At 46.7% G+C, this 15732-nt stretch overlaps 1 protein-coding gene across 9 annotated transcripts in view; it reads right to left on the bottom strand.

The window, feature by feature from the left end:
- kansl1l (KAT8 regulatory NSL complex subunit 1-like) overlaps positions 1 to 15732 on the bottom strand; it is a 321460-nt gene that overhangs the window by 13006 nt on the left and 292722 nt on the right. For 8 of the 9 annotated variants that reach the window (XM_070876265.1, XM_070876263.1, XM_070876266.1 and 5 more), the window contains 2 exons: positions 1569 to 1623; positions 950 to 1062 (listed from right to left, as the gene is read on the bottom strand). In XM_070876265.1, the coding sequence (XP_070732366.1) occupies positions 950 to 1062; positions 1569 to 1623 (168 nt within the window). Of the gene's footprint in view, positions 1 to 949; positions 1063 to 1568; positions 1624 to 15732 lie in introns of those variants that run through there. The other variant, XM_070876268.1, reaches the window with a different exon arrangement.

Below are 15732 nucleotides of genomic sequence, written 5' to 3'. Positions count from 1 at the left end.
CAGAGCTGAAAACAAAAACTTCCACAGCGAGAAAGCGCCACCCCAGCTGCTCCACTGTCTACTTGCAGAGAGGCACTGACAGAGGCCCGTTGACCTGACTTGCAAAAGATATTGTGACATGGCAACATCTAAGAGAAAATAATGCAAGTCTTAACAAATAGATAAGATAGCATTAGAGTCCAGAAAGGCCTCCAATAGTTGTCAGCAATAGCAACACGTGTCAAGTTGCTCTCAATAAAACTGTGACCATAACAGTGCCAAGGAATGTTACAGCTTATCCACAATTTTAAAGGGTCTATCTTTCTGCCCTTTAAGAATGAATTATAAAGTGCTCCCAATGACACTATGGATAAGGTATCGCCATGTGTAGTAGTGGGAAGACTAGGAAATTCTCAAATTCGATTCTCGCTCTATATTCAGTTAGCTGATCACGTGGCTGCTACAACTAGGCTGGAAAGGGAAGAATCACCCAGGGGTCCTGCTCATTGTCCAACAGCCACTCTGGAAAATGACTGAGTGTAGATGTCAGATGAGGAGAGCGTAGGGCTAGGTACCAAAGGCTGCCAGCGCCCATGTCTCCACACACTGGCAAGGAGTCAACGGCTTTAGGAGAGAAACTTTTACAAAAAGATAATTTGACACATGACCATATATGGTACAAACTTAGAAAAATATATAGACGGCAGGTTAAAAATAGTAAGCAGATTATAGTCAACGAATATATACCAGATTGGGCTACTTCATATTCCTTTTAATGTCCCAATACAGAATGAATATAGAGAAATATTGAAAGTAATTTAAATTGTTAAAATACAATTCTCAACACACTCCTAGGCTATTTGTGCCATTATATGAGAGAGAGAGAGAGAGAGAGAGAGAGAGAGAGAGAGAGAGAGAGAGCGCGCGCGAGCGAGAGAGACGTAATGTCATGTTGGATGAGTATACTTGCCTGTTGCCCCTTCGTTGACATCTGCTTTGCTCCCACAGGAACCACCTTGCCTGCTCCTTTCCTTCATGTTTTTTATGCCGTAAAGCAAATGCTTCATCTGAAGTGTCTTCTAGCTGTGAGCAAGGTAGACAGTGACCAACAGAAACTAGTATCTTGGCCCTAATCAAATAAATCCTGTTAAAATGCTGTACAAAGATTGCATTGCACTTCAAGAGAAAAAAAGTGAATGCAAGAAATGTGAAATAAAAACAGAAAATTCTGGAAATACACAGAGGCCCCGATAGTTACAGGGAGACGGGGACGATGCAGGGTAGAGTGAAAATGGCCGAAGAATATGACGAGGCTGGGGAAGCAGATGTCCTGCCGAATTTAACAGCAGTACCTTATTTTTCCTTCTGTTTCCCGCCCGGTGGCCGACCAAATTGACTGAGCTCCTATCTTTCTTTCGCTGCCGGGTTTCCTGAGCCCTGGGAAACTTGTGCGGCAACTGTTAAATTTAAATCAGGCTCCCAATTACATTAACTTGAGCACCCTTATTTGCATGATTAATATGAGGGGTTGCCATTAAAAGCTGATTCCACACTGTTATTGCAACATTTGCTGTACACTTTAAACCTACCACTTTCCTTTGTACGTGTAGTTCCTTCATTGGTTTGATGGCCACAATTCGCCAGCTGTTGATACAAGGGAAAACAGATTTGATTAACAAATCATTGAATGATGCAGCACAGGTGTCCGCCATTCAGCGCATCGTGCTTGTTCCGGCTCATTGAAAGAGCTATCCAATTAGTCCCACTCCGCTACCCTTTCCCCAGCCAAATGTTCCCCTTCAAGTATTTATCCAATTCCCTATTGAAACTTAGTATTGAATCTGCGTCCACCATCTTTTCAGGCAATGCATTTCAGATCACAACTGGGAGAAAAAAAATTCTCATCTCGCCTCTGGTTCTTTCGCCAATTACCTTAAATCTGTGTCCAACCAACGTGCCAGGTGGAAAGTTTCACCCAACCTACTCCATCAACGCCCCTTATGATTTTCAATACCTCTGTTAAATCGCCCCTTAATCCTCTCTGCTCTAAATACTGAACTTTAAATACATGTTATGATCAAAATGATAAGACACCAAATCTCATATTTTCATTGCAGCTACCAGCAGATTGCAGTACTTGTGCTCTAATAAGGTGGATGAATTAACTGCGCAGATAGCTGTTAACGGATATGATGTAATTGGGATTACGGAGACATGGCTCCAGGGTGACCAAGGCTGGGAACTCAACATCCAGGGGTATTCAATATTCAGAAAGGATAGACAGAAAGGAAAAGGAGGTGGGGTAGCGTTCCTGGTTAAAGAGGAGATTAAGGCAATAGTAAGGAATGAAATTGGCTTGGATGATGTGGAATCTGTATGGGTAGAGCTGCGGAACACCAAAGGGCAGAAAACGCTAGTGGGAGTTGTGTATAGACCACCAAACAGTAGTAGTGAGGTTCGGGATGCCATCAAACAGGAAATTAGGGATGCGTGCAATAAGGGTACAGCAGTTATCATGGGTGACTTTAATCTACATATCGATTGGGCTAACCAAACTGGTAGCAATACTGTGGAGGAGGATTTCCTGGAGTGTATAAGGGATGGTTTTCTAGACCAATATGTCGAGGAACCAAATACATAACTGGCCATCCTAGGCTGGGTGTTGTGTAATGAGAGAGGATTAATTAGCAATCTTGTTGTGCGAGGCCCCTTGGGAAGAGTGACCATAATATGGTGGAATTCTTTATTAAGATGGAGAGTGACACAGTTAATTCAGAGACTAGGGTCCTGAACTTAAAGAAAGGTAACTTCAATGGTATGAGACGTGAATTGGCTAGGATAGACTGGCGAATGATACATAAAGGGTTGACAGTGGATAGGCAATGGCAGACATTTAAAGATCACATGGATGAACTTCAACAATTGTAAATCCTTGACTGGTGTAAAAATAAAACGGGGAAGGTGGCTCAACTGTGGCTAACAAGGGAAATTAAGGATAGTGTTAAATCCAAGGAAGAGGCATATAAATTGGCCAGAAAAAGCAGCAAACCTGAGGACTGGGAGAAATTTAGAATTCAGCAGAGGAGGGCAAAGGGTTTAATTAGGAGAGGGAAAATAGAGTATGAGAGTAAGCTTGCAAGGAACATAAAAACTGACTGCAAAAGCTTCTATAGATATGTGAAGAAAAAAAGATTAGTGAAGACAAACGTAGGTCCCTTGCAGTCAGAATCAGGTGAATTTATAATGGGGAACAAAGAAATTGCAGACCAATTAAACAAATACTTTGGTTCTGTCTTCACTAAGGAAGACACCAATAACCTTCTGGAAATACTAGGGGACCGAGGGTCTAGCGAGAAGGAGGAATTGAAGGAAATCCTTATTAGTCATGAAATTGTATTGGGGAAATTGATGGGATTGAAGGCCGATAAATCCCCAGGGCCTGATAGGCTGCATCCCAGAGTACTTAAGGAAGTGGCCCTAGAAATAGTGGATGCATTGGTGGTCATTTTCCAACATTCTATATGTTCTGGATCAGTTCCTATGGATTGGAGGGAAGCTAATGTAACCCCACTTTTTAAAAAAGGAGGGAGAGAAAACAGGGAATTATAGACCAGTTAGCCTGACATCAGTCGTGGGAAAAATGTTGGAATCAGTTATTAGAGATGTAACAGCAGCACATTTGAAAAGCAGTGACAGGATCGGTCCAAGTCAGCATTTATGAAAGGGAAATCATGCTTGACAAATCTTCTGGTATTTTTTGAGGATGTAACTAGTAGAGTGGACAAGGGAGAACCAGTAGATGTGGTGTATTTGGACTTTCAAACGGCTTTTGACAAGGTCCCACACAAGAGATTAGTGTGCATAATTAAAGCTCATGGTATTGGGGGTAATGTATTGACGTGGATAGAGAACTGGTTGGCAGACAGGAAGCAAAGAATAAGGAATAACCGGGTCCTTTTCGGAACGGTAGGCAGTGACTAGTGGAGTGCCGCAGGGCTCAGTGCTGGGACCCTAGCAATTTACAATATACATTAATGATTTAGATGAAGGAATTGAATGTAATATCTCCAAGTTTGCAGATGACACTAAGCTGGATGGCAGTGTGAGCTGTGAGGAGGATGCTAAGAACCTGCAGGGTGACTTGGACAGGTTAGGTGAGTGGGCAAATGCATGGCAGATGCAGTATAATATAGATAAATGTGAGGTTATCCACTTTGGTGGCAAAAATAGGAAGGCAGATTATCTGAATGGTGACAGATTAGGAAAAGGGGAGGTGCAACGAGACCTGGGTGTCAGAGTACATCAGTCATTGAAAGTTGGCATGCAGGTACAGCAGGCGGCAAAGAAAGCAAATGGTATGTTGGCCTTCATAGCGAGAGGATTTGAGTATAGGAACGGAGAGGTCTTACTGCAGTTGTACAGGGCCTTGGTGAGGCCACACCTTGAATATTGTGTACAGTTTTGGTCTCCTAATCTGAGGAAGGACGTTCTTGCTATTGAGGGCCTTTATATATTGGAGTTTAGAAGGATGAGAGGGGATCTCATAGAAACATACAAGATTCTAATGGGATGGGACAGGTTAGATGTGAGTAGATTGTTTCCGATGTTGGGGAAGTCCAGAACCAGGGGACACAGTCTTAGGATAAGGGGTAAGCCATTTAGGACTGAGATGAGGGGAAACTTCTTCACTCAGAGTTGTTAACCTGTGGAATTCCCTGCCGCAAAGAGTTGTTGATGCCAGTTCATTGGATATATTCAAGAGGGAGTTAGATATGGCCCTTACGGCTAAAGGGATCAAGGGGTATGGAGAGAAAGCAGGAAAGGGGTACTGAGGGAATGATCAGCCACGATCTTATTGAATGCTGGTGCAGGCTCGAAGGGCCGAATGACCTACTCCTGCACCTATTTTCTATGTTTCTAGGCTGACACTCCAGTGCAGTACTGGGGAGTGCTGTACTGTTGGAGGTGCTGACTTTCGGATGAAAGAAAGACTTGCATTTATGTAGCGCCTTTCACAACGTCCCAAAGCGCTTTACAGTTAATAAAGTACTTTTAAAGTGTAGTCATTGTTGTAATGTAGGATGAGATGTCAAACCAATGACCCGTCTCCCATCTCAGGTAAAATATCCCATAGCACTATTTTGAAGAGCAGGGCAGTTCTCCCCGGTGTCCTGGCCAATATTTATCCCCAACCAACATCAAAATGGCTACCACGTTTCCAGCATTACAACAGTGGCTATACTGCAAAAGTACTTAATTGGCTGTAAAGCACTTTGGGATGTCCTGAGGTCATGAAAGGTGCTTTAGAAATGCAAGTCTTTCTTGTACTTCAGCTAGTCTGGTCATTTAATGATTGGTTAAAAAAACTGCATATTTAAGTGTGCACAAGCAAGTGAGTGAATTTGTCATACTTGTAGTTCTTAAAAGTTTAGTTCTCAATTTGATATAAAATTGTTGTTAAAAACACGTTAGATTAGTTGCTGTACAGTCATCCTACATACGCTGGTACGGTCATCGCATATTCTTTGAAAGAAGTTCAACATCTACATACAAATCAAATATTACTGTCATCTTCAGGAAAAAGGTCACCTGGGAACATTGTGCCTTCTTATGAACTGCACCCTTAAGTGCTTTGTTCAGAGGATCAGCACTGAGACTTGGAGTAAACCAATGAAAACAATGTAATACACAAACTAAAACTGGTTCACATAGCACCAGGCTAGAGAATCGAGAGGTGGGGCACACAGTTGTTTTGTATTTATGGAGAATGAGAAAGATCCACAGTAGGTAATCAACATTTAGATGCAGACTATAGAGGTTAAGCAGGCTCGTGACTAACGATGAAGATTATATGAGCCCTGAAGGAGCACATTACTGTCACACTGACCGGACAGGTGAGGCTCAGCCTGTACAGTGCACCTGGGATGTTTTTGAAAGTCGTCTTCTTAGGCGGTCCCTCGTAGTGAGGATGACTTGCTTCTACACCAAAAAGGGACGCGTTCACATGTGTTTCTGTTGTGTCCTTAGATGCTCTAATAATGACTCCACGAGGCAGTGTGTTGTACTTGAACTGTAATGATCTTAGTCCTTTATTAGTTAACTCCAGAGTGAAGATAACACCTGGTGGCCTGCCTTTTATACTAGGCCAGGCACACCTGTACAGGTAACCTATGAGTCTCCCACTGCTGTGCCCTCTGGTGGCATACCGTGTGATAGTACTAAGAGTGGCCATGTAGGATACATGACATCACTCCCCCCTGAACCCTCAGTGCAAATCGCCTCTGCATTAACGATGCTCTGGGCTTAGCTCTATATGGATTCTATCTGGTGGACCTCTGGCGGGCCGGCTCAACCTTGGGTGGGTAGTTGGTGCAGTGGTGTGCTGGTGGTTGCTGTTTGTGCCTGTGTGTGTTCCTGACCACTCCATTCTCCCCCCTTCCCACGGTGGTGTGTCAGAGGCTCCTGGCATTCATGTACCTACAAGTTCAGGTAAGTGGGTTTTGCGTTTCTCTTTTTTTTTTTGTGGTTGCGTGGTGCGACAAGAGCGTTGGATGCATTGTCGATGCGTTGACCGGTGCGTAAGGACGGCTAGTTCCCGAGCGGCTGGGTGGTGTCCCTGCCGTCTGGTGGCGGTTCAGTGCCCGGTGCTGGCAGTGGGAAGCCGGGGCTGTTGCCATGGTCCCTAGCAGCAGGCAGGTTCACAGATGTCTGTGACCACCACCACCCCCCCGTCCTTTCTTTACGCCCTGGGTCCCAGCTGCTCCCTGAGGAGCTGTCGTCTAGCAGTGCACAGGGAGCTGCTGACTCGCTGGCCTGAGCGTCGCTTGGTTCGTGATCCTGGCTGGTGCTTGTTTCCTCTGGGGAAACATTGGCGGGTGACCCTATATCTAGGGGTATGGCGTTGGGGCAGTCTGCTCCTTCAGACTCATGGCAATTGGTGCCATCGGTTGCTTGAGAGATGGAGCCGACCCAGGGCATGGTATCACTACCGGTGCCTTTGCTCTGCTGAGGTCGTTTGCCTTGCAGCTCAAGTGTGTGTTGGCTGCTTGTGGCCACACTTCGTGGTGCCTGACTCTGGTCCCCGGGACACAGGCTACAGCATTGTGTAGCCTGCTGGACCTGTGTGCACCCAATGGGTGTCTGCCCACTGCATTAGCTGCATGCAGTGGGAATCCTGCATCGCACAGCTTTTCTTTGCTTATGATGGACACTCTTGGGGTCCGAACATGATCGTGCGACTTTTCCTCGCTGGTTGCATATATACAATTCCGATCATCACTTTCGCATTTTACATGGTCAGTTACACATTTTACATGATCCGTTGCACCTTTACTCTCTAACTTACAATACTTATTACATTGCTTAATTGTGTGGAACTGTCCCTTTAATTGTAGTGAATTGCAGGCCTCCTTTAAAGAGCCTTGCTCGCTTTACCCCAATTCGCTTCTCCGTTAGATGCCACGTGTTGCTCCATCAGTGCTGCACCTCGTGGTCTGGTCGTGGCCATCTTTGTCTTCAGCGCATCGCCTCGTGGTTCGGGCACCATGTTTTTTTCGTCCACGATGTCGATCGCGCTGATCCTCTTCTCCCCAAGTTCTGCCTCCACAGTTGGGAAGTCGCTGCTGGATCCGTTTTTCTTCCTCCTGAGTTCTGCCACTGGAGCCTGGAAGGTGCATATGGGTAGTCTCAGCTGGATCATCTCCACGCAGTCGTGCTGAGCGGTCTGTGTCGCGGGTGCCATGCTGGTCAGCTCATCGGTGCCGGGTCCACCCTCAGGTGAGGGCTTGCTTTGCCTCTGAGCACAGAGGGCTTCGATCGCTGGAGGGGTGAAATCTTCCGACTTCCACTGGATCTTCTCCATCCACCTTCTGCCGAGCAGCGTTCGTCCATCACCTGCAACAATCCACAGAGGTAACTTGTGCACCGCTCCATCATTTATTACCTTTACATTCACACCATCAACGACTGGGATGATTTCATTGGTGTAGATGCGCAGTTTTGCCTGAACTGGGGCCAACTCGGGTCGTTCAACCGGATTGTCCCATAGCCTCTCAAAGGCTCCATGATGCATCACTGGCTGGCTCGCCTCCGTGTCCACTTCTATGAAGACTGCAACGCCATTTATCTCGACTTCCATCCTCAACGGGGAACACTCGGTGGTGCAGGTAAAAATGCTATATAGCTCATCGTGGGGCCGAGCTGCCTCTCTGTCTAACAATTCATAATCCACATTGGATTCATGCCATTTGCAGACTCCTCATCGACACAGAGTCCTACTTCCCTTACACATTTGCTGGAGGTGGCTCTTTGTGCCGCAGGCTTAGCATACATAGTCTTTAAAATGGCACTGGTGAGCCCTGTGATTCCCTTCACAATGCCAGCATGGAGATACTCAATTAGCCTCCCTCGGCATACTCTGAGTTAAGGGACTCGGGGGCCTGTTCTCTCTCCCCCGAGAGGATGTGCGCTCTACACTCCAGCTCCTGAACGGCGCCATTCTGTGCACAGTACCTGCCGTGTTTGAGTCCTGAGGGTGAGACATCTGCCTAGAGCCGCAGGTCGAGGTCATGGCTCAGGGGGATGGCCTTCTGCTGTGTGACTGTGGTATCCGCCGACAGTAGCTTGTGAAGAAGGCCAATTCCAATGACAAAAATGTCCCGCAGCGCTTCGGTGAGGTGGTTGCCGAACTCGCACGGTGCCGCCAGCCTCCTGAGGTCTGCGGCGTATTTCACACTTCCTGGCCTTCAGGCCGTCGGTGGGTATAGAACTGATGTCTGGCTGTGAGGATGCTCTCCTTGGGCTTGAATTGTTCCTGGATCAGGGTTACGAGCTCCTTGTATGACTTGGTCGTTGTCTTCGCTGGTGCCAGCAAGTCCCTGACGAGGCCATAGACGTTGGGCCCACAACTGGTCAGTAGAATAGCGTGGTGTTTATCAGCCAGCGCAGTCGGGTCGTCTTCTGTCAGGTCGTTTGCTGTAAAAAAAAGTATTCTAGCCTCTCCACAAAGGCGTCCCAATCATCACTATCGGTGAACTGCTGCAACGTACGAAGGGTAGCCATTTTCGCGTGAAAGTCCGTATTCTCGTCGCCAGTTGTTGTGTCCTTAGATGCTCTAATAATGACTCCACGAGGCAGTGTGTTGTACTTGAACTGTAGTGATCTTAGTGCTTTATTAGTTAACTCCATAGTGAGGATCACACCCAGTCGCCTGCCTTTTATACTAGGCCAGGCACACCAGTACAAGTAACCTACGAGTCTCCCACTGCTGTGCCCTCTGGTGACAGATCTTGATATAGTACCAACAGTGGCCATGTAAGATACATGACAGTTTCGATGAGAACCTGATATTTCAGGTCGCGAACTACATATTGAAGGGTGGAAGAAGCCCGTGCATGGATTTTTTTCTAATGTGTGGTGGCCGTTGCACACCAGCCACCACACGGGATTGACAGAGCTAGGTCTTGGCCCAGTGGCAAGGATTAACCAAGACGAATGGAGACCAGCTCCTCTGCACGGACCTAGTGCGCATACATATCGCAGTGTGGGCCGGCTTGTGCTGCCCCTGGGCCCTCGCCTCTCCTGGGCCCCGATCACGTTGCTTGTGGGCCCCGATCTCTCTCTGCTCCTCTGCCCCAGTCATTCGCCCCACCGCCGTCACAATTGTTCTGAAAGTATTGATCTCCTGTCTCAGCTGGAGCTGGAGGAGTGCGTTTGGGCAGAACCTGAACCCAAGTACTCTCTGCACCTGGAAGAAGTGTGGACATCCTGATCATCAGGATAGCCTTCTAGTGAACAAGACTTGTGTCAAGCCCCTTTGCTGTGTTTAGAGAAAACGTCACATCTCAGGAAGTCATGGAACATTGAAAAGCACCACAAGCTTCGAAAAAAGATCACAATAGAACCGGTACTAAAGGATTCCAAAAAAAGACAAGTGCTGAACTGCTGCTTTCAGTGCTGACTATAAAACCCCATTGACTTGGTGTAGAAAAAAGAGCAACGAACAATTTGCATTTATAGAATGCCTAATGCCCTCAATAGGTCCCAAAGCACTTTGTAGCCGTTGAGTTACATTTGAAGTACAGTCATTGTTATGCAAACAACCATGGCAGCCAACTTATGCACAAACAGTAACCAGTTTTTGGTGGTGTTGGTTAGCTCACCTACCAACCCACACTGGAACTGGCTTAAATGAGGACGAGTAGAGTACAGTGAGAGGACATTTGTGAATGTGCTGTGAGGACAGCCCAATGCGAAAATAATCTGAAATTTCCCTGATGGGTCAGTGGGTAAAAGCACCACCCAGTGTAACATTGAGACAAAAATAGCAGAAGCTCCTGATTGCCTATCTTTGCTGAAAGAGTTAGGGAACACGAAAGTCTTTTATAAACATATAAACAGTATAAGGGTAGTCAAAGGGTGGGGCCAATTAGGGACCAAAAAAAAGATCTTCGTGTGGAGGCAGAGAGCATGGTTGAGGTACTAATTAAATATTTCGCATCTGTCTTTACAAAACATAAGGATGCAGTAATTGGATCGGATATAAATAGATAAAAAGGAGGTCCTTAAAAGATTGGCAGTAGTCAACGTAGAAAAGTCTGGATGGGATGCAACCTAGGTTGCTGAGGGAAGCAAGGGTGGAGATCGGGAGGAGTGCCCAAATAACGCGAGACCTGACCGGACGCAGCGCCGAGAGCGGGAGAGTCGGAGATCGGGAGGGGAGGGGAACCCAAACAATGCAAGACCTGACCGGAAGCAACGACAAGAGCGGGAGAGCCAGAGATTGAGAGGAGCGCCCAAACATTGCGAGACCTGACCGAAGCGGGACTTAAAAAGCAGCGCCGAGAATGGGAGAACCGGAGATCGGGAGGAGCGGGGCTGCAGCTGCACAGAGCTGGGCGGGTAAGTAGTAGAAAGAATCAAGGTGAGAGATCACAGCAACACAGGTAAGTGATTGGCTGGTTAGTTGGTGAGTGTTTCTCTACTTTTTTTTAAACCTTGGGCATTGGTGTGGGTTAAGAGCCATGATTTAAAAAATTAAAAAATAAACATAGACAAGTGATATTTCTAAACTAAAAATCTCATTAATTAAATAAAATATTTAATTCAATAAAAAAAGTTTTAAAGTTCTTTTCTGCTAAGTATTTCATAGCCTAGAAAATAGAGGGCAAGAGCTGGTTGGTGAGTCGCTGCTGAGTGTGTTTTGCTAAGTTTTAAAGTTTATTTCTGTTTGATAGTTCCTAGTCTATTAACTAGAGGCATGGCAGGGCAACTCAGTCCCGTGGAGTGCACATCCTGTGCCATGTGGGAAGTCCTGGACGCTTCGCGTAGCCTGGACGACCACTTGTGCAGGAGGTGTCTCCAGTTGCAGCAACTTGAGTTACGCGTTTCAGAGCTTGAGCAGCGGATGGAGTCACTGTGGTGCATCCGCGAGACTGAGAATTTCATGGATAGTACGTTTCTAGAGTTGGTCATGCCACGGCTTAAAAGTGTTCAGGCAGGTAGGGAATGGGTGACCACCAGACAGAAGAGGAGTACTAGGCAGGTAGTGCAGAAGTCCTGAGTCCATCTCGCTCTCCAACCAGTATTCTGTTCTGAGTACTAGTGAGGGCGATGATGCCTCTGGGAGTGCAGCCAGAGCTAAGTCTACGGCAACACAGATTGCTCAACTGCACAGGGGGGAGGAAGAAGAATGGAAGAGCAATAGTGGTAGGGGATTCAATAGTCAGAGAAGCAGACACGCATTTCTGCAGCCACAGACGTGACTCCAGGATGGTATGTTGCCTCCCTGGTACCATAGAAACATAAAAAATAGGTGCAGGAATAGGCCGTTTGGCCCTTCAAGCCTGCACCACCATTCAATAAGATCATGGCTGATCATACACCTCAGTACCCCTTTCCTGCTTTCTCTCCATACCCCTTGATCCCTTTAGCGATCAGGGCCATATCTAACTCCCGCTTGAATATATCTAACGAACTGGCATCAACAACTCGCTGCGGTAGGGAATTCCACAGGTTAACAACCCTCTTGAGTGAAGAAGTTTTTCCTCATCTCGGTCCTAAATGGCTTACCCCTTATCTTTAGACTGTGACCCCTGGTTCTGGACTTTCCCAACATCGGGAACATTCTTCCTGCATCTAACCTGTCTAGTCCCATCAGAAATTTGTATGTTTCTATGAGATTCCCTCTCATTCTTCTAAACTCCAGTGAATACAGACCCAGTCGATCCATTCTCTCCACATATATCAGTCCTGCCATCCCAGGAATCAGTCTGGTGAACCTTCGCTGCACTCCCTCAATAGTAAGAACATCCTTCCTCAGATTAGGAGACCAAAACTGAACCCAATATTCCAGGTGAGGCCTCACCAAGGCCCTGTACAACTGCATTAAGACCTCTCTGCTCCTATACTCAAATCCCCTCGCTATGAAGGTCAACATGCCATTTGCCTTCTTCACCGCCTGCTGTACCTGCATGCCAACTTTCAATGACTGATGTACCATGACACGCAGGTCTTGTTGCACCACCCCTTTTCCTAATCTGCCACCATTCAGATAATATTCTGCCTTCATGTTTTTGCCACCAAAGTGGATAACCTCACATTTATCCACATTATACTGCATCTGCCATGCATTTGCCCACTGACCAGAGTCAAGGTTTTCACCGAGCAGCTGCAGGGCATTCTGGAGGGAGAGGGTGAACAGCCAGAGGTCATAGTCCTTATCGGTACCAATGACATAGGTAGAAAGAGGGATGAGGTCCTGCAGGCAGAGTTTAGGGAGCTAGGAGAGAGATTAAAAAGCAGGACCTCAAAGGCAGTAATCTCCAGATTACTGCAAGTGGCACCTGTTAGTGAGTACAGAAACAGGAGGATAGAGCAGTTGAATGCATGGCTGGAGAGATGGTGCAGGCGGGAGGGCTTTAGATACCTGAGGCATTGGGACCACTTCTGGGGGAAGTGGACCTGTACAAGCCGGACGGTTTGCACCTCAACAGAGCCGGGACTAGTATCCTCGCGGGAGTTTTTGCTAGTGCTGTTGGGGAGAGTTTAAACTAGCTTGGCATGGGATGGGAACTGGAGAATAGATTTAGTGGGGTGAGAAGCAAAACTGGAATTGTGCAGCAGAAAATGAATTTCCTGTCAGGGAGCGGCCCAGGAGCAGCCAACGGGAGTTCGAGGAGCAGCCCCTAAAAGGGCGCGACCGTTGGGGAGCGGCCACAGGAGCAGCCAGCGGGAGTTCAAGGAACCAGCTGGTGCAGAGGCAGGGGTAGAAGGTAAACAAAGAAGTAAAAAGAAATTGAAGTGTGATGTCACAGCCAAGCTGGTGGATTGGTGAGTATTTGATCTTTTTCTTCTTTTCTTATCAGTAGGAAACCTTTGGCATTGTTGCCAAATTAAGTTACTCTAAGGGTTAAGTCATGGCAGGAGAGCCCAGACCCGTGTCATGCTCCTCCTGTGCTATGTGGGAAGTCAGGGACACTCCCAGTGTCAATGACTACTATGTGTGCAGGAAGTGTGTCTAGCTGCAGCTCCTGACACACCGCATTGCGGCACTGGAGCTGCGCATGGATTCACTCTGGAGCATCCGCGATGCTGAGAATGTCGTGAATAGCACGTTTAGTGAGTTGGTCACACCGCAGACAAAAGTTGCATAGCCAGATAGGGAATAGGTGACCATCAGGAAGAGCAAGGGAAGGAAGGTAGTGCAGGGGTCCCCTGCGGTCACCTCCCTCCAAAACAGATATACCATTTTGGATACTGTTGGGGGAGGTGGCTTATCAGGGGATGGCAGCAGCAGCCAAGTCCATGGATGGCACTGCTGCACAGGAGGGCAGGAAAAAGATTGGGAGAGCTATAGTGGTAGGGGATTCTACTGTAAGGGGAACAGATAGGCATTTCTGCGGCCGCAAACGAGACTCCAGGATGGTATGTTGCCTCCCTGGTGCAAGGGTCAAGGATGTCTCGGAACGGCTGCAGCGCATTCTGGAGGGGGAGGTGGAACAGCCAGTTGTCGTGGTGCATATAGGTAAAAAACGGGATGAGGTCCTACAAGCTGAATTTAGGGAGCTAGGAGTTAAATTAAAAAGTAGGACCTCAAAGGTAGTAATCTCAGGATTGCTACCAGTGCTACATGCTAGTCAGAGTAGGAATTGCAGGATAGCTCAGATGAATACGTGGCTTGAGGAATGGTGCAAGGAGGAGGGATTCAAATTCCTGGGACTTTGGAACCGGTTCTGGGGGAGGTGGGACCAGTACAAACCGGACAGTCTGCACCTGGGCAGGACCGGAACCTATGTCCTAGGCGGAGTGTTTGCTAGTGCTGTTGGGGAGGGTTTAAACTAATATGGCAGGGGGATGGGAATCTATGCAGGGAGGTAGAGGGAAGTAAAAAGGGGGCAGAAGCAAAAGGTAGGAAGGAGAAAAGCAAAAGTGGAGGGCAGAGAAACCGAAGGCAAAATTAAAAAGGGCCACATTACAACATAATTCGAAAAGGACAAAGAGTGTTAGAAAACCAAGCCTGAAGGCTCTGAGTCTCAATGCAAGGAGCATTCGTAATAAGGTGAACGAATTAACTGCGCAGATAGCCGTTAACAGATATGATGTAATTGGGATTACGGAGACATGGCTCCAGTGTAACCAAGGCTGGGAACGCAACATCCAGGGGTATTCAATATTCAGGAAGGATAGACAGGAAGAAAAAGGAGGTGGGGTAGCGTTCCTGGTTAAAGAGATTAACGCAATAGTAAGGAAGGACATTAGCTTGGATGATATGGAATCTATATGGGTAGAGCTGCGAAACACCAAAGGGAAGAAAACGTTAGTGGGAGTTGTGCACAGATTACCAAACAGTTGTAGGGAGGTTGGGGATGGCATCAAATAGTAAATTAGGGACGCGTGCAATAAGGATATAGCAGTTATCATGGGTGACTTTAATCTACATATAGATTGGGCTAACCAAACTGGTAGCAATACTGTGGATGAGGATTTCCTGGAGTGTATAAGGGATGGTTTTCTAGACCAATATGTTGAGGAACCAACTGGAGAGCAGGCCATTCTTGATGGGGTCTTGTGTGATGAGAGAGGACCAATTAGCAATCTGGTCATGCGTGGCTCCTTGGGAAAGAGTGACCATAATATGGTAGAATTCTTCATTAAGATGGAGAGCAACATAGTTAATTCAGAGACTAGGGTCCTGAACTTAAAGAAAGGAAACTTCGATGGTATGAGACATGATTTGGCTAGGATAGACTGGCGAATGATACTTAAAGGGTTAACGGTGGATAGGCAATGGCAGACATTTAAAGATCACATGGATGAATTACAACAATTGTATATCCCTGTCTGGCGTAAAAATAAAACAGGAAAGGTGGCTCAACCGTGACTAACAAGGGAAATTAGGGATAGTGTTAAATCCAAGGAAGAGGCATATAAATTGGCCAGAAAAAGCAGCAAACCGGAGGACTGGGAGAAATTTAGAATTCAGCAGAGGAGGACTAAGGGTTTAATTAGGAAGGGGAAAATAGAGTAAGCTTGCAGGGGAACATAAAAACTGACTGCAAAAGCTTCTATAGATATGTGAAGAGAAAAAGATTAGTGAAGACTAATGTAGGTCCCTTGCAGTCAGAATCAGGTGAATTCATAATGGGAAACAAGGAAATGGCAGACCAACTGAATAAATACTTTGGTTCTGTCTTCACTAAGGAAGACACGAATAACCTCCCGAAAACACTAGGGGACCGAGGGTCTAGCGAGAAG

The sequence above is a fragment of the Pristiophorus japonicus genome, chromosome 3 (genome assembly GCF_044704955.1).
Source record: "Pristiophorus japonicus isolate sPriJap1 chromosome 3, sPriJap1.hap1, whole genome shotgun sequence".
Lineage (NCBI taxonomy): Eukaryota > Metazoa > Chordata > Chondrichthyes > Pristiophoridae > Pristiophorus > Pristiophorus japonicus.
The sequence above is the reverse complement of the archived record's forward strand: the minus strand, read 5'-3'. Positions and strand labels throughout refer to the sequence as shown.